Here is a 22,175-nt window from a genome sequence, read left to right on the forward strand (position 1 = left end):
CCTGTGTGTTCCAGTTTGTTCTGAATATAGATTTGAATAACTTTATTGAGTAATTTTACATTTTCCAAAAATGGGGTGGGGGAGAAATGATTTTGCCCTGTTGCAGTTTGAAATCTGTCTAGCAAAGTTAAGTCTGTATAAAACCTATTGCACTCCATCTTAAGTTTGGTGCAAAACTGCAGACCTTCTATTTGTCTCCCAGATTTGTCTCCCCCCACTTTTTATTTGTGTAACATACAGCCTGATGAAGAGTTCTGGGGGATTGAAAAGCTTGTGATCTTTTAGTTGGTCCTAATAAATGTATTACTTTATTTTGGCTTTTGTATTTTTTCCACTTTCAGTTGTGTTGTTCTTTGCATACAGGTAATAGGCAAACATTAATCAAAGCCTCACATAGCTGAGACTACTACATCAATCTGAACACTTCAAGGGGGAAAAGGAAATTACATCAAGAGCATGCCAGTAATTTAATGAGATTAGTATTTAAATTGCAGTTTTGACAGAAAGTTAAATATTTGTTTAATAGGAAATTAGATTCTACACTGAATTTTCTATCACAGGGTAGTATTGAGTGATGGTTTAATTTAGTTTTAACAAGAGTTTAAAAGATGTTTCCTTGCAGTTGTAAATGAAAACTAGTTCATGAGGCTGATGAAAGAAACAAGTTATATTGCTATCTCAACGGAAGGAAAAGGTTGAAACCCTATAATTCACAACTGAGAAATCTTATCAATAATTGGTATCACATTTTTTAAAATCAACCATTTCTCCTCAATTTCTGCAAGGGGCCTATCATCATTAAAGCTGGATATGAAAGTGGGTAGGCCTTTTCATCATTTCTTTCCTTCCTCAGCTCTTTATGTGAAGAGCTGCACCATGGCTATGAGAAATGGTTATTTTGAAATATTACTCTTTATCCCTAAACAGAATGCCTTGTATAGATAAGGGGTGAAATTCACTTCCTATTTAAGCATGGAAAAGATTGGCTGTGTGCACTGGAGCATTTAGTTTTCTTCCATAAACATATAAAGCCTGCTCACTCATTCTAATTGCTAGCTTTTTTTTTTTTTAAACACACACACTCAGATGTTGGTGAGAGTAGGTCCACAAAAAGAAAATGGAACTACCACTGAACCTGCAGATTTGTGAATCCATTTGTGTGCATGTGTGTAGGTTTGTGTTAAGGACATACAGAAGCCTCTGAAAAAATGGTTAATTTTATTGAAACATTTTTGACTTCACTCAACATTCCTCAAAAGTTTTGACCGAGAAAAACCTACAAATTCACCTTGATTTTCACTTTATGCAAAATTTCAGTAGCAACTCTAATTTACTAAGTAAAGTAGAAACAAGCATATGGAGTGCCTGTATACCTCTTGTCTGGGAACATACAAAAAAACCTAGCAAGATAATTCCTTACTAAGATCGGAGCGGAATCATCTGCCAGAAAGGTTTGATACATGAGATCCTCTCTCACCTAGATGAGAGCTCCAGGATTCAACACTCTTAAGGATCTTACTCTGTTGTGCTTGTCAAGTTTTTAAAAAAACATGCAATCAGTTCAACCTTGGAAAGAGAACAGATTCATGCATTTGTTTGCCTCCTCTTAAGCACCAGGTGCACCAGGTGAACAAGACTTTAGAGGCAGTTAGATTTTCCCATACCAAATTTTTTTCACTGAAGTCTAGTCCACCATCCATTTAAAACTGACAGTTTAAATGCAATTAACAATAAGCTCTCTAAATTCTACATTTTTAATGTTCCAAGTGTCAACTTATTTCCTCGATATAATAGAATATCAGCATTGCATTTGCCATAGGAGTATATGATTTTAACAAATCAAAGAAGTCCTTCAAGACTGCAGTAGCAAATGCTTTGAATATTTTGAACTGGGAAAGTTTGAATATAGTAGTGAATTTTTCCAGCTCATGGAACATGAATACATAACTATGCCTGTGCCCAACAAGTGTATAACATCCATATTAGAAATAGTACAAAAAGGTTATGTTGCTCGAATATGGATTCCTTTTTGATGGGGATATGCGAATGGCTTCGAATTGGAAACCGTTCTACATCGACGGTTTGATATCAAACTACCCCCAAACTGAACTGGCCCCTGTTTGGCCCAATCTTGGACCAAATAACCCCCAGTTCAAGTTCAGGGGTTCATTAAAATTATCATTTTTTAAAAAAATTAACGGCCCATTGGGCATGCACAGCAACCTCCAAAATGGCCACTGCAATGGAGGAGAGGTCTAGAATGGGCCAAAAACCACCAGAACCAGACACTTGTGACTAAATTGAGGCCAGCAGGGGGAGAGGGGCCGCCAGAGATCTCCTTGTGGCTGCAGACAAGCCCCCAGAGCAGCAGCAGAGAGTTTTATTACTTTTTTAAAAAGTTAAAAAATGTTGTTTTTTAAAAATGCACCCCCAAACTGAACCAGGGATTGTTCAGGGATGTTTGGGGGTGCACAAATCCAAATATTTCCAGTCCAGTTCAAGTCTGGTTTGGACTCAAACCAAACCAGGCAAACTGGTTTTGTGCACACCATTTCTGATAGAATGACCCTGTATAATAACAAAACTTGTCAATCTTCCCTACCCTCTCCAGACTTGGAGGGGAGTATTGGTCTTCATTAAGATTTCATTACATGAAGAGATTCTGATATGTGCCCCCTTCTTGCCAGAGCTGCTGTGCATCTTGAAAGGCAGCCCCCAATGGAATAGCATGACAGGGCTGCTGTGGAATGACTTAAAACGGTTTCATTGAATGAAGGAGTGCTGAGCTGCTACCTTTTAAGTCATTCAAATTGTGCATAAGCCTCCATGGATTCCTTACATTGACAGAGGGCTGCCTGTCATGTCAACCACTGATTGTGAAACTCAGGGCTAAACGACTGATTCTTTTAATTATGTAGTTTGGCTTTCTGTCTTTCCCCCCTCATTTAAATAGCAACTGTGTGTGGGGGGGTCATCAGGATTAGGACAGAGTGAAGGAGGCATTAATCATTTCTCCTGATGCTTTGGTTCTTATAAAAATGCTCAGCCCACAGCTGGTATTGGTCCTAGGAAAAAACCTTCCATTGGTGCCAATAAAAGCTTCCTCCTGGGGCTATAGCATTGTGGGCAGTGCGTTTTCATGGAAACCATGGTGCAAGGGTTAAATACCCCGTTCGCATGCTCCAAATCCTATTTGTGCCCTGCCCCCCATTGCTGTTTCCTATAGGGGGGAAGAAGAAGGGCCAAACTACATATGTAGCACAATGGGCTTGATCTCACAAAGTTAGTCCAAGGAGTGGCCAGCTGCAATGCAGGAACCATATGCTCTCTCGAAATGTGATTGTGTGTAAGAGGGAAATCCTGGTTCGAAGACTGGGAAATGATTGTCTGTGAGATGTGATCATAGTTGGGTGCTATTCTGAGCTGGTATCGGCAATCTTAGAAATGATTATAGTGGCTCAGGGCAGCACCCAGCTAAGATTGCACCTCGCAGACTATCAATTCCCAGTCCTCCAATCCTTAGACACGATCACTTTTGGGGGAGTACACATGGCTCCCTCCTTCTGCATCTTAGCTGGCCGCTCCTCAGACTATCTTTGCGATTATGAGAACAAACCAAATGTGTAGTTTGGCATCAACCAAATGAACTTTATGTATTAGTATTATTTCTGTTTCTATGGGTTATTAAATTTTTAAATAGAGATTATTTTTATATTTATATTATCTGTACTTTTGTATTTATGTATTGTATTAATTTTTGAGATAATCTGTACCTTTGTATTTTAATTATGCATTATTTTAATTATATTATATTGTAAACTGCTTTGAGATTATTTTAATGAAAAGTGGTATATAAATTGAACAATAAATAAAGGAATGAACTTGAAAGGTTAAGGATATATCTGCACTTGCTAGGATTGGGGGGCGGGGCAGAGGGGGCAATCACTCCAATACTCCTGTGATTCACATTTTGCCCAGCATTAGCATTCTGGTGCTGGCACCCTTTGCTCCCAGCTCTTATGGGTATAATATTTCAAATTCAATTTTCTAGTGACTGGAAGGTAGTGGAAGTGAGGGAAGTGCTAATCTTTTAAGGTTATTAATCTGGGGCCATCTGTCTGTTTATTTTCTTGACTAGTGAGGTATTCTGTATAATCAGACATTCTGGAAACCTAAGATGCACACACAGTTTCTATTTCTGGAAATGTTTAACAGGAAAGGGAAAGTAGGCCATACAGTTTACAAAAAATGTTAGATAAAAATATCCCTGGGCAAATTAAAATAGTGAACATCCCAAGTTCCATTGTATTTATTATGGAACACTGGAAAAAAAATTAAATTCTGCTTACTGAACTGAAGCTTGCCTTATCATAGTATATTAGCCTGCTTACTGGCCTGAACAAAGCAGACATATAATGAAAATAATAACTTAAAAAATCATGAGAACAATGCTGATAGCAGATGTTGCTACTCCAAGTAGGTAGTATCTGCTAGTGTGTGATAATTGCTTCAGAAAATGGGTTTTTAGTAGTAATGAACTGAATTTTTGAGAAGCAAAATTTTCCTGTCTGGGAGTGGAATGAAAGGGTCTGCAAAAGAAAAAAAGAAACTTAGCCTCCTCTCTTTGCACCTGTTTTGCAGACATTACGGCTATTTAACTTGCACAGCAAAGCTAGGGCAGCCCAACCTGGATTAGGCTGTGCATGTGAAGGGCTAGGAACGAGGTCGCTCCCGGTGCTGCCCTCCCCAGGCCATTAACCTTGGCTAGTGATTGCCTAGGCCAGGGATTCTCAATGTTGGGTCCCCAGAAGTTATTGGACTTCAATTCCCATAACCCCCAACCAAAGGCCACTGGGGCTGGGGATTATGGGAGTCGAAGTCCAATAACATCGAATTCCTGGTCTAGGCAATCACTGCCAGGTTAAATGGCTTCTCCCAAGCCTGCTGCAATTCCTGGCAGTGAGCAGGAGGAGGGGAGGAGCAGCTGTGCTGTGCCCCTGGACACCCTAGGATGCAGGAGGCGGAGGTCCTCCCACTCCCATGGTTCCCCTTCACCACATCCCCGCTCGTGTGAGCATGTGGCACAGCAAAGGCAATAACAGAGGCTGCTTGTCTGCCAGGGAAGATAGTCAAGTTCCTGCCTTCCCTGCAATCCTCCAGGAGCGACCGTGAGGAACCCAGGGAGCCTGCCAGCATCCTGAACCTCACTGCTGCTGTTGTCCTCTTGCAGCTCCGGCTTCGCTTGCTCACCTCCATGCCAGTAGCTGCTGGCGGACGCCTGCCTTCCTTGCACCAGAAGGAGGTGCAGCACAGGAAGGGGCAGGGCGTGACAGGTCAGACTTGGAGGCAGGTGTACTGAGCAGGCTTGTTGCTTCTGAGACAGAGAGAGAAAGAGAGATCTGGCTGACCAGCAATAGCTGAGAGGAGATTGGAGCAGGAGTGCTGGAGCTGGGTGGATGATTTAGGGTGGGGGCAGAGACAGTGGGGGTTGGGGGCCTCCAGACTTGCACCCCAAAGTTTTGTGGGGGGAATGGGCACCTCTGGAGTTCCTCCACTGTTTCATGCATGGATCAGAACTCCTACTGCTGGTGCAGATCACTTGATGAGGGCCCGTGCCTTTAAGCACATGTTCAACTTAATATTTATAGTATTGAACATTTAGTAAGATGTTTCCTTAAAAATATCTGCCTGTTGTGACAAATGCACGTTAAAAAAATACGGTGGTGAAGACTGCATGTCAAATGGTGTCAGTACTACTGGTTTGATGTGTTTAATTTATGGGCTTTATTTTTCAAATGAAGTAATTTATGCTATGTAAAAAAGCACATATATTTTATCCTTCCTCTCCTCTTGCCAAAAATTCTGGAATTCAGCTTTGCAGGACTTGTAGCTATTTATAGAACACAATTATCAATAAGGGGAAAATATTTATTTGTATGTAAATATGTTTTTATGTAGTAAGAGCTTAGAAATGTACTCAGTACTAATTTATGCCAATGTGAAGGAGAAGTTAAGAGAAATTTTCAAGGAAAGTTTAAGGATCTGGTGCAGAAAGGAATGCATTGATTTAACATAAATTCTCTGTGTTTTGAAACCTGACTTACATAAGGAATGGTTTTCTGGCACAAAAATGTAGGCTTTTAATAATTCTTGGCTCCTACAGAAAGGCTCTTACATCCTTCTGTGAAAGATGCCAGCAAAATAATCTGGAGTGACAGATAAAGTACTTTGCATATGGATTCTCAAAGAACTTTCAACATAGAGGAACAGAGCCAAGAGGGGTTAAATGACTTTCAAATGTAGCACTGCAGGCTAGCTACACATACAAAGCATGCATTTACAACATGGTTAGTATACAAAACATGTGTAGAAAGAACACATGGCCACTTCATTTAGTTACTTCCAAATTATTTTTTCAATTTATTCAAATAAAATCTATTTCTTAAAATACCTTTGGCTAGATCATGCTCAAAGCAAGTAAAACATTCCACTGTCAGAGAACAAACATGTTTCAACTCCCCACATAAAATCCATTCATATCAAACCATACCACCAATGTCCATGACATTGATCCATTGTCATTCATAATCAGACAACCTGTATGCACAATGCATGTGCACTGAAGAGCTTCCTTATTTAATATAATTACAGGTACAGCTCTGTGTATGCATCTCCACTGCATTCATGGAGCTGTTCCACATTAGAGCAAATGTGTGAAGTACATGCTCACTAGGTACTGGGGATGTGCAAACAGGTTCAGAACTGAACCTGAGGCTTTGGTTTGAAGGCTTGAGGTTAAGCCGAACCACACCTGGTTTGGCTCGACCTCAGACCAAACCTGTTCAGGGGGTCTGTGAACATTTTTAGATTAAAATTTATGATTATTTCTTGTTTACACAGTCAGACAGGTGTTATTGACTGGTTTGTTTTCTCCAGACATCGAGTCCTTCCCAAGGACCTAGGATGGCAAAATTTTATTGTCAATGTTGTTGTCAATGTTGTTATAGATATCATCGCAGAATGCAGGCTGTTCCCAGTAAAGCTGCTTTTTGTAATTGGCTGATGGTGATTTTTGTGGCCCCTATGGTGTTGAGGTGCTCTTCAAGGTCTTTTGGAACTGCACCCAGGGCGCCAATTACCACTGGGATGATGATCATGATCATGATCATTTCTTGTTTACACAGTCAAACAGGTGTTAATGACTGGTTTGTTTTCTCCAGACATCGAGTCCTTCCCAAGGACCTGGGATGGCTGAATTATTATTATTATTACCACCACCTTCAGGGGGGTTCTCCAAGATAGTGGTGGGTCTCTGGAGGTTCCCTCTCCCCCTGCCAGCCTCCTTGCTTTCCAAAATCAGCCCATTAGGCTGTTCTTTGGCCCACTCAGGCCTTTCCCCTGGCATGACAACCTCCAAAACGGTCACTGTGTTGGGGGGAAGGCCCTAACGAGCCGAGGAGCTCCTGAACAGACCAGTTTTGGAAGACAGGGAGGCTGGCAGGGGGAGGGGGAACCTCTGTGAACCCCCACCACCTTGGAGAACCCCCACCAGAGGGGATAAGCTTAAAAAAACCCTTAAAATGTTTGCACCCCCCCCCGACTGAACCAAATGGGTGTGTGTGTGTGTGTCTGGTTTGGGTCCAGTTCAGACTCAAACCGAGCCAGACTAGCCTGTTCTGTGCATAACCCTACTAGGTACTATCTAAAAAGAAAAGAACAGGCAATACTATACAAATATTTTGAAGTGAAATTTTAAATACAATAAAGCAGCAAGGGGATAAAGATATCTAGGGAGGCACTTTCAATATTCATTCTGCAGTCCCCTTCAATCTTAACTAAGGAGGTTTTACCCTCCCTAACTAAGTTATCTATTAGACCCAGGACGTGTGTCAAAAAGCCGTAGCTACTTTTCAGAGCAGCTCATTTTATTTATTGTTAAATTTGTATACCACCTTTCATCAAAACAATCCCAAGGCAGTTCACACAGAAAAATTAAAGCAAGATTATACAAATTACACAATTAAACTATTACGCTAGAATATAAAAACATAGATCTGACGAAAAAGGTTTAAAATACAAGCACAATATAACCATACAAAATACAAAGAATCAGCTGTAGAGACAATCATATAAAGGCCTGGTTAAGAAGCCAAGATAGCCTCTCCAGCCTTCCAAAACCAAACAACACCTATGTTTCTCATTGCATGAATTATAATTCTGATCTAGATAATCCAGGAAAACAAGTTCGGATACTATCAGTGCAGGAAAGGAAAACAAATGTCCACAAATTCTTTCACACTTAAAAGGTCCTGACTTGAGCCTCTAGGAAAGGTAAGGGGAGAGAAAAGCAAAAGCAAGCCAATGATAAAATATTAACCTACTATTTTTAAATTATTTTAAGGCAAATAAGAAAAAGAAAGCATTTAAACCAATGTATCAGCCACAAAATAATAATCTGCAAACATGAGGCATACGAGAAGAATACATAATTTCCAAATTTCATTTAAATTCTCTTAATGGCACAAGCAGGCTGAGCTCACACACACAGCAAAAAATATAATGGAAATCACTGCATCACTGTTCATTTTGGAATTTGTTAGAGGTGTTTACCTGCTCCTTGACGGATGCCAAAATGGCAGATGTGGTCTCTGTTTCAGATCCATCTCCATTGGATGTATTCAGCACAGGGCTAAGGGAACTTGTCTTGTCAGAAGACGATGGCTGATCTGGAACAGGCATAGCTCCTATAATAGGGAAACAAAAGATAAGTATATATCTGGTTTTGTCAAGAATTCAAAGTACGTAAAAATAGTTGACCTGGTTTCAAAGAAAGGAATATCTTGTGCCTTGAAAAACAGGTTTACTTCCTTTGGACTTTGCTTATACAGTGGTCAAGGAATTCTCTCTTTGTTATCTCATTCCCAGTATTTTTTATCTGAGACTCTTATGTTATGTTCTCCTGTGCTATTTTATGACACTGAAGCATGCCATAACCGGGATCTAAAATAGCATTTTAGTCACACCCAAGGGCTTATGCATGCCCCCCTAGATTTTTTATTTCTAATAGGAGACCCCAACACCATACAAAAACCTTTGCTTGAAATAATCCTCCATTTAAAAATGTGTCAACGGCTTATTACATTCATATTTTACCTTTTCTTCAAGAATCATAGGTAGCATACATGGAAATTACCTCAATTTATCATGAATTAGGTTAGTCTGAGAGATGGAGAGTGGCCCAGGATCAACCAGTGAGTTTCATGGCTTTGAGTATGGATTTGAATCCATGTTTCCTGGATTTAAAACTGATACTCTACCCACTACACCACACTGCTTCACATGGCCAGAATTCTTGCTGTTTAAGATATTCAAGTCTAAAATCTCTTTGAGAGTGTAGAATGAATTGTCCTGTATTTGGATCCTGATTTTACACATTTCCTTGCCTCAATAATTCAAGGTTTTGAAAATGGCCTAGTACCTCTCCCCGCGCAAAAAAATCTACCCTGTCCAAACTCTGCAAACCAAATACTAAGGACAGATTTATTTTATTGGACGAGTTAAAAGTGAACATGCTCCAGATCTTCCAACACTGGTGTCAAGCTAAAACCTGTGCAGCACTAGCACTAGAAAAAAAATTGAGGGGAGGGGGCACAGAAGGGGCAAAGTGCATTGCATTCCACAGTTACAGATTTCAGAAACAGAAAGGGGGGGGGAGTGGTGGGTAACTACTTGTCTGAGGCGGTGCTTGCCCCCACAGTGGAGCTGCCCTTGAGCCTGTGACGACAGAACAAAATCAAGTCCAGTTGTTGATATCATCTTCTATATATTTAATTGATATCATCTTCTATATATTTAATTCTCTTAAGTGTACCAGTCGTGAATCCCATGTGTGGCAGTTCTCATGAGAGTTTGCGAGCAACTGCCGGACTAGTGATGGGGATGGGGTGGGGGAGAAAATAGGGATGGTGGCCACGAGGAGCAGGAGGCAGCGGCTGAGAGCAGAAGGCGGTGATGGCCCGGCTGGCGGGAGGAGGCAGCGGCCCAGCCCAGCCAGCGGGAGCAGGTGGTTGCTGCCAGGAGTTGGTGGGTGGGAGGAGGAGGCGGGCTGGCTTTCCAGCCGGCCCACCAGCCAGAAAGCTGGAGGGGGCAGAAAAGGGGGAAAGAAGAGAAGTGGGCTGGCCAGCCGGCCCAGCCAAGAGCAAGAAGTGGCAGCGGCTGAGAACAGGAGGTGCCGGCAGCCTGGCTGGCTGGAGGAGATGGTGACCTGGCCCGGCCGGGGGAGAAGAGAAGCGGTGGGGGGGGGGGAGGAAGAGGCAGCCGCAGTGCCGGTCTGAGGCACAGATGCTCTGCGCCCTGCCCAGCTAGTAGCATATTAATCCCTATCAGCTTTCACTCTAGGCATCCAATGTGCATATCCATCCCGCCATCGTGTTTTATAGGTTTGATTTTATGGTAGTTTTAGTTTTATTTGTATATGTACTGTTATATTTACTCTATTTATTGTAATTCCGAATGGTTGTGTTATTGCCACTTTTGCTTCTGTTTGGCCTATGGCAGCATAAAAGAACTATTACATGTGAATATGCTGCCTATAGGAAAGAAACACAGCCTTTCCTCAGGACCCACATCCTCCACTACACTCTGAGAATGCTGGCACTGGAAACTTGGGCAGCACTTGCCACCAGAGAGGGGTAGAGCACAGCGTTGAGAAGCTCTATCTGCATTGAAAGCTCATTGTGACCAAGAGACTAGCATTTGTGGTTATAGTACACCCACACACCCACCAACAGAAGCTAAGAATTTCCTGCCACTCCTGTCAGGGCCCTTCACTAAGGGTCAAGGATCTGAACAGGGAATTTAATTACTGCTTCTCATGTATTATGTGGCAAGCTCTCCACAATCAACAAAGTGATGCTAGCACCTGATCATTTGAAATTTATGTAAATAGCAAGTTATCACATGCTAAGAAGATTTCTGCATACCAATACCTTGCATTTCCATATTATAATGGCATGGTAGCACCAGTGTAGTTAAGATGAGGAGTGGTGGCAACACTGTACCATAACAAGCCCTGAACATTCTATTGGCCATAAAGTCAATACTGTCTGTCAAATCTACTAGGGATGTGTGTGTACAAACCTGTTCGGAGGCCCTTTTATGGGCCTCCAAAGAGGTTCAAACCCTGGCCGGGCTCAAAGGTTCGATGGCAGTGTGTGTGTGTATGTCCGCCTTTAAGGGCAGGGGAGGATGCATTTACCCCTCCCCCCCGAACGTGTTTCCCCCACTGGTGTACAATTTCCAAAAAGCCCAGCTGACCCATTTACTGGATATACCCAGAAGTACTAGATATGTGTGCGTGTGTCAGGTGCATGCATGTGCACGTTGTGCTCGTGTACGCGTGCACACACAGGCACATCTAGTTCCGTGTACATCCCTAAAATCTATAAGCAAATATCATAAGCAAATATCAACTAGGTGTCAAGAAACACCATCCCTCTAAATTTGGTGCAGATCTGTTGAAAAATGGCTGAGATACAGCAATTTAAATATCAACTCCTAAAAAGCAGCATTATACACGAGACCATACAAGGTTTTGATGGTTAATAGGGTGCATAAGTTTAGTTGCATCTTAACTATGAATTTCTTTGCTTTGTTTTGATTACTGAATACAGGACAGAAAATGTGAGATTCAATCAAATAGAATGTTCACAGTGTCAAACAATTTATAGCACAACATGAAATAGGCTATTCCAATCACAATACCAATAACTCTTCATTTTCACATATTTGAAATGGATTGAGAAAATGTTCCATTTGACATCTTAAATGCACATAGAAACATTTCCCCACCTCCCATATCAAGTAAATGAATACATATGTCTGCTGTTTATAACCACATATTTTTATTCGTGTAGCAGCTAGATTGGGATCCTTTAAAAGATAACTGTGAAGATACGCTTTAATTCCCTGCCCCCAACACAAATATAAGCCAACTTAGTTATTAAAAAGGAGTTTAAGCACCAAATACATTTTTATTTAGAAAAAAGCAGGGTTTATTTTGTATTTTCTTCAGTTAAAGCTTTCTGAAGACTTCATAAATTCTTGACATTTAGGATTCCCCCCCCCCCCCCCATTTAAATCAGAATTTTAGTTGGGTTGGATAATTCTGTATAACTTCTGTGGTGGCTATGCAATAACAGGCTGATAAACAAAGCAAGAGAAATATATGAGGCTGTTCTCATACACAGCCTAACACAGGCTAGGGATGCCCAGCCTGGGCTAGGCTGTACCTGAGAACCATCAGGATCGGCCAAATCCCAATGGGGCAGCACCACCTAGCCCCGCTTCTTAGCCCAGCTGTTAGCCAAGGTTAAGAGAGCAAGTGTTCCCTTAACCTGGGCTATGGGCTCATGTGTGAATCGGGGACTACTATTAGCTCGGCCGCACACAGAAATGGGTGCCTAGAGTGCCCGTCTCTTGGGGGAATTTAGGCTTCTGGGTTTCTGGGCTTAGCTCAGTCTAATTGTGTTATATCTTCGAACTGGGCTGGGCTGCCTGATTGTTGTGGGTGAGAGGCACGGATGTCGGGCTTTGGAACTCTTGGCCCTTATTAGAACAGGCAGCTCTGGGGGTGCAGCTGCTGGTGCAGGCTGCCTACAGGCAGCCACCAAATTTGGCCACCAAAGAGGGCTAGCCTTTGGTGTGGTCTTTGAGGGTAGGATTGAGGGCTGGGGCCAATTTATTGTCTTAGACCGCTGCAGTGCCAGGCTTTCTCGTATTGCCCAGCTGCTTACAGCTAGGTGAGCAAAAAAACCATGATCAAAAAGGGCCAATCACGATTGGAACTGAACTATTCAAAACCGGAAAAAAAACTATATGAAGGTCAAACCAATATGAAAAGATGTATATAATAAATATCCTGATATCAATGTAAGATGCTGCTGAAAAACCCTTCTATAAATTTATTGCAACTGATGAATAATATGCATGGACTCAAAAACTATATAACATCGTAACAATATATTTGACTTGCAGTGACTAAACAATTCCCAACATGAGTTCTTTTACCAATTCTCCCAAATATACTGTTACATAATGAACATGAAGAACACAATAGACCCCAAATAGAAAAAATATAATCTATTGAGAAAAAGTGGTCTCACTGCATCATGGTCTCAAGCAGTCCATGGTGGAATTGAGGCTGAAGTAGAATCCAAAACAGCCAAAGTGTAGCAACAACAGTCTTGAAATATATCGAAGTCCATGAAGAATGTATTCACATCATCAGTATAATGTAAATGAGATGGGGTCAGCAGTCATCTGACAACAAGTCCCAGCCTATGTTTACCAGTGCTGCCAGGAGCAGCGTGGAGATTCATCCATGCTGTTCTCAGTAGCACTGGTTGTGTGGGCATGTAGCTTGCACACCGCCCAGGCTGTAAGCAGTCATCTGGGGGAAGGCAGGTTGAACCCTGCCTTCCCCGACTGCACACGCGATCGTATGAACATCCCCAAAGTCAAAATCATGAAGATTAAGGCTCACAAATTAGACATGATTACAATGTCAAAATTTTGTTGGTTTCTGATTCAAGCTTTATAATTAGTTATTTGTGCTACTAAAGGGGGGCATTAAAATGTAGAGATGTTAACAGTTCAGTAATCAAAAAGGGAGAAGTATTCCTTTATAAACAGAAAGTTCCAAACTTTATACATGTCAGGAATGTATTCAAGACTAGGAATCAGACAATTTGTATGCTGCTGGCTCATGTGGAAGCCAGCTGTACTAAAGGCATGCAGTTCTCAGGCCCTGGACTCAGTCAGGTAGTTTACTGGCTTTTTCCAGGACAGAGATATAAAGGCTTTGCACCTGAACTCAGACATTGTCTCTCAAGTTGTCCTTGCTCCTGGCACATTGCACATCCTGAGCTTGGTTCCTGTTAATCTTACCTCCTGGTTTTGGTTTTGACATATGGCTTGTCTTTTGCTCCTAATTCTTGTTTCTCTGCTGAGTTTTAACTCTTGGCTACAACTCTGACTTTATCTTCCTTTACCTTGTGTAATTCCATCACAAAATAATATATCTACATTTGGTTCTAATCACTGTATATGAAACTGGATAGAGACAAGTCAAACATAAATAAAAACTGCACGTTATTATTTTCATGATCCAGGTGTGCTCATGGTGACAAAATTATCCACTACACATTCTGATTTATTAGAGATGTTCCACATCATATGTCAAACACTAACAGGACATGGAGGCAGGTTTTTGTGGGTTTTTTTGCAAAAACATTACTAACTGTTTCAGTAATGACCACATTGAGATACAAGGAAAGTGAAAACACTAAATATTTATTTTAAACAAGGCAAAACAATGTTATCTATGTAGTTCTTTATGCCTTCCCTATCAACATTATATTGCTATAAATTTAGTTCTCTGAACCAGTATTGGACTATCAGAGTGAATTTAATGGGGCACTGACATTTAGTATTCCCACAGAAGAGCCTTGATGCTAGTCCGGACGGATGTGTTGCCCTCTGTGGTAGTAGAAGGTAGATTTAGAAGGGTTCCTTATTGGAGAGATTGTGTCCTTGTGGGGATGGGAATGTTGAAACCGTAAGTCATGTGCTTGTGTATTGCTCATTTTATTGTGATCTGCATCTTAAACTTATTGCCCCTCTTGTTTTTAGAAATCCAAATAATTCTGATGAGTTTTATATAAACCTTTTCCTTTCTGATACATATACTGATGTCTCACATCTGGTGGCCAAATTTTGTACAGCTGCGATTAAGACCCACTTATGGTGTGTCAGAGATGGTTAATTCAGGCTCTTTATTTTTTTGTTTTTATTTTGCTATCTTATTCCATTTTATATTTTATGTAATAGTTCTTATTTTATGTGTATGTGTGTGTGTGTATATATATATATATATATATATATATATATATATATATATATATATATATGCATGCACTGTTACTGATGTTCACTTTTTGGGATTCTTGTATCTGGATTTGATCTGTGTGCTGATCTTTGATCATAATAAACTGAATTGAATTGAGTATAACCAATTTAAATAACTTTCACTGATAACTTATTGTTTTTAATTAGTATTATAGAACCCCAAGATAATTTCATGCACTCTTCTTAAAAGAAAATGTCAAATTCCCACTCACAAAAACAAAGAATTGTTGGCACAATTCAGATAAGCAAGTTCCATTAATTTCAGGATATTGGGCAGGATCCAGAGTATGTTAATTAACAGACTAAGCACCATTAAAATTAGTCATTACTAACTAAAGTCCAATTAATTTCAATGGGACTTCGTCATGACTAACTTAGACTGGATCCTACCCATAATCTTCAAGTTACCACAGATGTATTATTTTTCATCATTTGTGTGATCTGCTGTATAATTAGTCAGGCTGGGGAGCGGCTGTTTGGGCTGGGAAGAAGAGTGTGTCCATCTGGAGCTAGTCTGTTTCTTATTCCTCCATTTCCAGTTAAACGCATAAAGAGAGTCTAGCTTGCTGGAAGGGTGTTGGGGAGTGGCCCTTTGGGCTGGGAAGAAGAGAGAGAGAGTGGGGGTGGGGAGAGGGAGAGAGTAGTAATTTGTGTGAGGGATTCACAAATTGGGACTCATCTTGGTAGACAACCAATATTTATAGAGCAGTTGGAATAAGATAAAATGGTCCTAAATCATGTGCAGAGCATCTTTCCCATAATCCGGAGCAATTGTAACATGATTAAAAACAGGGATAATGGGACATATGCCTTCTCTCCAATTTAGATGTGAATCCCTGTCATTACTCCAGTCCTGAGCAGTAGCATGGAGTCTGATTCTGAAGAGGGGGGAGCAATTAGGCTGGAGGAGCCAGTCCATCCCAAGCCATGACACCAAGCTTGAGTCTGTCAGCGGGGAGACCCCAGAACTAGCACACATGGAACCAGAGCCCTCCCCCCCGCCCCAAACTGCCTCTTTCAAACATCCTCCAACATACACAAGACCACTGGTAATGGGCCAAAACTGACATAAAAGAGAAGCAGTAGACTGCAAGCTACAGCTCTGCTAGACAGGGAGGGATAGTCTAAGCCTGGGAAGTATTTAAGATCTCATTCCACCTCTGGTCATTGTCAGAATAAGTTGTTCACTGGGAGCTACCCAGGGTGCTGCAAGTCTCACTGCCTTGCCGGTCACCTCCTGATTTCAAGATTGGACACTCTGTGAAATTAAACACTACATCCACTCCTGTGCCAGCATATTCTTACTCAAAACACAGTTTCCTTTCTCCCGAAATCTAGTCAAATCCTTTCCCTGCTATCTTCCAACAGATACTCTCATCACAAAGATACTTTCTCTATTCAAGAACATTCCCCTGGGAAGACCATAGGTATCGTCTTCATTTTGTTCACCTACCTCTATTCAGAGCTTTGCTTCTGATACAGAACTTGGGCCCCATGAATTATAAAACTCAAAGCATACTTTGATATGTTGATTTATTACCACTGGTTTCTCACAAATCTTTCAGCTTTCTTAGAATCCTTACACCACCTTTTGAGAAAGGAGAAATGAGACTGTGTGGAAACAGCAAGAAGAGGCATTGTAAAAATCTAAGAGGATACTCTGATTCTCAGAGCTCTTGGTCCATTTTGACCTCAGAACAGAATACTTTACTGTGATGCTTCTTCATATGGATTGGGGATTGTTTTGTTTCATAAAAGGGGGGAATGGAACTGGAAAAAGAAAGTCTATCCTATTTCACATTACAAAGCTGCATTAGTAGTTGTGTGTGAAACTCTTCACCATTGCAACAGATTGCAAACCACTAGCTGGGCTCTTCAGCAAAAATAAAGCAGTAGCATGACAATCACAATTATAGCTGAACAATCATAGTGCTGGGCAATAGCTGTGTATGAGTACCAGTTAATCTACAAGACAGGCAACCAACAGGGCAATGTGGATGCCCTGAGCAGACTGCCACTGTCTGAATCACCTGTAGCTGAGGTAATCTGAGAAGAAGTTGTATTGTTGATTGAACACCTGGATCAGATGCCAATGAGGGCCATCCACTAGGGTGCATAATAATATGATCTAGACAGGACCCTAACCTGACCCGAATAATGCAATACACATTATGAGATTGACCAAAAAGCCCATTCAGGAAAATAACTCCATCCATTTTGGAGCAGGAGCATGGGACTAATAATGGCTGCATACAGTGGTATACAGTATAATGGAGGATGCATAATGGGGGATGGCTGCATACTGTGGTATACCTGGGTCATACCGAGATGTATGAACTAAAGTCCATTCAGGAATTGTACACATAAAGGCTTTAACTCGCAGCTATGTTTAGTGGCCATACTTGGATGAAAACTTAGAATGCATAGTCCAGAACTATCACCAATGTAAGGTGCGCATTAAAAGATCCCAGCACTGGTACCCTTGGCGGTAGCCAGGACAACCATGGTTTCAGCTGCATCTAGGCTCCACAGTAACCTTCATGAAGAAGCTGTTTTAGATACCCATTCAAAGTAGTTGGGAGTGCACCCAATTAACCCAAGGACCTTTGCAACTACCTGTGAAAAACTCTTGACAGACCTTTGCAACCCTTCAACTGCCCCTGGTCACAGATAATGGAGAAAAGTTTCATCAACCAGGAATTTAAAGAATTCCTGAGCAAAAATGAATTAACACATTCAGGTATTCCTTTACCTTCCACCTTCAAATTGTCTACCCCACCCTACCACTTAAGAACAATAAAACCTTCAAAGAGAGGAGATGGGGAACTAATGTGGAAGTATGGGGACAAAGCTAGTTCAATTCCAATACAGAATCACATCCAAAAACCTACAGGGTCAAGTACAGCCCATTTATTGATGGAAAAGAAGGTAAAGATTCATATCTTCCTAAGCATAACCATGCTTATTATGCTAGGGATAGAGATTTGGAGGCACAGGATGAAAATCATATTTGGATTTTTGAAGGACTTGTTTCTTTCACAGTTTTTCTTCCATATTGGGATACATTAAGTTCAGATGAGCCCCTTTCTTGCTTTCCATCAAATGACTGAAGTATCAAGAACTTTTGATGTGGGGTCATCCACAAGATAACCTTGCAAGAAAGTCAGACATGTGCAGGTATCTCTTTCTTAGGACAAGAACCAAGTTTCCGAGGGAAGCAGTTATCTAGTGAAAGAAAAGGGCGCCTAGTTATTTGAAAGATTACATTTGAGTTGTAAACAAAAAAGGGAGCATTGTAGTAACATGATAATTAAAGAGTTTGATATTAGAACCTTATACTGTATTACGGGCTGCAGTTAGACTCTACCTTTGTATTTTTCTTTCTTGTTCTTTTCATTTTCTAAATTAATGTGAGTTCTGCCCAGCAATTAAAAAACAAAACATATTTATTTGCAGACCACTTTGGAAAGGGGTCTGTTTTAAGTTGTGCTGCCACATCTTCACTTAGTCAATCAATCATATGCCACAAGGCAAATGGCAACACATTTTAGTTGCTCAGTAAGGAAAATGGTGGTGTCAAAGGAAGAAGATTCAGAAGAAATAAAATACTGTCGCTCCTACTAGCTGGACAGTGTGCCCCAGTTTGGAAAGTTAGAATTACATTTACAGCTGCCACACTGATTGTATATCTGAATTCTTAAGAGAATAAAATTCAAAGTAATTACTTGCACAAATTTTGTTTGCTAACAATATAATAAACATAGCAAGTTATAGTGTTAACATATGTAAAGATCCAATTACTCAAAAGGAAATTGCATTAAATAGCATCAGGAACTTCAAATAAGGAATTATAATTAAACTATCATAATACAATAAGCAAAATAAAACAATTCCCTTGATATCTCCCCTCAATAATGAAGAATTATTCAACAGAAATATGAAAGTATAGCAGTAATACATTATTGTTGCATTGCAGCATTAACTATTAGTTACTACTGAACTAATTTGGAGATCCAAATTCTGATATGCATCTGCAATCTTTGCAAAGCATAGTAACACATAACACAAGACAAAGAGCTCAGTGTGCTGAAGAAGGGCAGGAAATGCCACTCCCCTCCTTCTTTAGCCTACTTTTCAGTAGGCTTATGAGATCACCTGGCATTCTGTGCGTTTGTCCTTGTGTCCCCTGCTATCAACTTTGCAACACCTGGACCAATATGAACCAAATCGGGTACAGTTGTAGGGACACATCAGTGGCATAGTTTGTGATGGTGTCATCCACACCGATCCAAGATGGTGGACGTGTAAACTTTTGAGGCTCAAGTGCGCTAACTTGTGAATTGCCTAACCGATTTGAACCAAATCTGCCACAGCTATAGGGAAACATAGGGATGCCCAAATGGCATAGTGTGTGATGATGCAATCAACTCAAATTCAAAATGTCAGCTGTGTGAAATTCTGAGGCACAAACGGGCTAATTTGTGGACTGCCTAACCCATTTGAACCAAATTGCTTACAGTTGCAGTGAGTGGCACACAGGGACATCTCAATGTAATAGTTTTTGATAATGTCATGCACACTGATTCAAGATGGAGGATGGGTAAACTTTTGAGGTGCAAGTGGGCTAACTTGTGAACCGCTAAACCAATTTGAATCAAATTTGCTGCAGCTATAAGGACACCTCAATGGCATAGTTTGTGATGATGTCATCTACCCCTTCCAAAATGGCAGATGTGCGAATGTTTTTGGCACAAGTGAGCTAACTTGTGGACTCTCTGATTTGAACCAAATTAGGTACATTGTAATGAGTGACACACAGGGACACCTCAGTGGTGTAGTTTGTGATTATGTCATCCATCTTGATTCAATATGGCAGAATCAAAAACTTTTGAGGCGCAAGTGAGCTAACTTGTGAACCATTTAACCAATTTGAATCAAATTTGCTACAGTTGTAGGGACACATAGGGACACCTCAACGTCGAAGATTGTAATGATGTCATCCATCCCAATCCAAGATCCTGCATGAGATTGTTTTAGTCCTGGGTGAGATTGTTTTAGAATTTGTCTGGGCTTACCTAGAGATGGGAAGATAGGGGGTGTGTCCACTGACTGTGGGGTGGCAATTCCGGTTGTGGTGGGGAACAGAAGAAGCAACGTTGGCAGGTCAGTGGGCCGTTACAGGGGAAGGCAACTTGGAAATCCAATAGCTGTTTCCCCCTTCCCCTTTCCGGCTCACAATAAAATTTAAAAACATGATTATAAAAAAGACACATTAAAATATTGAACTAAAAAGTATAAAAACAAATCTGATTTTTTTTAAAAAAGCATAAAAGCAGTACAAAATACAAGAAGCAGCAGTGGAGACAATAATATAAAAGCCTGGGTAAAAAGCCATGATTTGACATGCTTTCTAAAAACTGTGATGGAGACTGAGGAGCGTGCTGTATACCCACTGGGAGAGCATTCCAGAGTCTGGGGGCAGCAACAGAGAAGGCCCTGTCCTCAGTGCATGACAACTTAGCCTCCCTCGCTGTCGGCACCTGGAGCAGAGCCCCCTCAGATGACCTCATCAAGAGGACAGCAACCCTTTGGAGCTGGCGGTCCCTCAGGTATCCTGGGCCCAAACCGTTAAGGGCTTTAAAGGTCAAAACAAGCACCTTGAATTGGACCCGGAAACAAACCAGCAGCCAGTGCAACTCTTTCAGAATGGGTGTGATGTGCTCCCACTGGGCAGCTCCAGATAAAACCCTAGCTGCCGCATTTTGTACTAGCTGCAGTTTCCATATATTCTTCAAGGGCAGCCCCATGTAAAGCGTGTTACAGTAATCCAGCAGTGATGTGACTAAGGCATGGGTAATTGTGGCCAGATTTGCCTTCTCGAGAAAAGGACACAGCTGGCACACTAGCCGAAGCCGTGCAAAGGCACCCCTGGCCACCACCTCCACCTGAGCTTCCAAAAGCAGAGCCAGTTCCAGTAGTACCCCCAAGCTGAGTACTTGCTCCTTCAAGGGGAGTGCAACCCATCCAGAACCGGTAAAATCTCCTCATCCCGATGGGCTCTCCTACTGACCAACAGTACCTCTGTCTTGTCCAGATTCAATTTCAGTTTATTAGCCCACATGCAACCCATCACGGCCTCCAGCCCCCGATTCAGGACATCCACCATCTCCCTAGGATCAGGTCACAAGGAGAAATAGAGCTGAGTGTCACCTGCATATTGCTGACAACTCAGTCCAAGTCCCCAGATGACCTCTCCCAGCGGTTTCAGGTAGATGTTGAAAAGCATGCAGGACAAGACCGAACCCCGCAGGACCCCACAGGCCAATGGCCATGGAGCCAAGCAGTAGTCCCCCAGCACCACCTTCTGGACCCTCCCCCCAAGAAAGGACCAGAACCACTGCAGCACAGTACTTTCAATTCCCATACTCGAGAGGTGGCCCAGAAGGATACCATAGTCGATGGTATCGAAAGCCAAGGTTTGTGACTATTGAGGATGTGGACAAACTTATTGGAATGGTGTGACCTACCACCTGTTCTCTTGACCCTTGCCGAACATGGCTTATACTATCTGGCAGGGGGGTTATAGTAGAAGGCCTAGTAGAGATTATGAATGCATCTCTGAGGTAAGACAGGATGCCTCCTTGTCTTAAGGAGACAATTATTAGACCGCTTTTGAAGAAGCCTATCACGGGTCTCTCAGAGTTGAGCAACTACGGGCCTGTTTCCAGTCTTCTGTGGCTGGGCAAGGTAATTGAAAGGGTGGTGGCCTCCCAGCTCCAAACAGTCTTGGAGGAAACTGACTATCTAGATCCATTTCAAACTGGCTTTTGGGTGGGCTATGGGGTGGAGACTGCCTTAGTCAGCCTGATGGATGATCTCCAACTGGGAATTGACAGAAGAAGTGTGACTCTGTTGGTCCTTTTGGACCTCCTGGCAGCTTTCGATATTTTCAACCACAGTATCTTTCTGGAGCATCTGAGGGGGTTGCGAGTGGGAGGCACTGCTTTGTGGTGCTTCCGCTCCTACTTCTCGGGCAGGTTCCAGATGGTGTCCCTTGGAGACTGTTGTTCTTCAAAATCTGAACTTTTGTATGGTGTCCCTCAAGGCTCCATATTGTCTCCGATGTGGTTTAACATCTACATGGAACTGCTGAGAGAGATCATCAGGAGATTTGGTGCAGGGTGCTATCAGTATGCTGATGACACGCA

At 41.7% G+C, this 22,175-nt stretch overlaps 1 protein-coding gene across 5 annotated transcripts in view; it reads right to left on the bottom strand.

The window, feature by feature from the left end:
* The window catches only part of CTNND2 (catenin delta 2), a 924,887-nt gene that overhangs the window by 760,681 nt on the left and 142,031 nt on the right, over window positions 1–22,175 (bottom strand). For all 5 annotated transcript variants that reach the window (XM_053242882.1, XM_053242877.1, XM_053242879.1 and 2 more), the window contains exon 2: window positions 8,611–8,744. In XM_053242882.1, coding sequence (XP_053098857.1) covers window positions 8,611–8,744 — 134 coding nt within the window. The remainder of the gene's footprint in view (window positions 1–8,610; window positions 8,745–22,175) is intronic.

This window comes from Hemicordylus capensis, chromosome 4 (genome assembly GCF_027244095.1).
Source record: "Hemicordylus capensis ecotype Gifberg chromosome 4, rHemCap1.1.pri, whole genome shotgun sequence".
Taxonomy (NCBI): Eukaryota; Metazoa; Chordata; class Lepidosauria; order Squamata; family Cordylidae; genus Hemicordylus; species Hemicordylus capensis.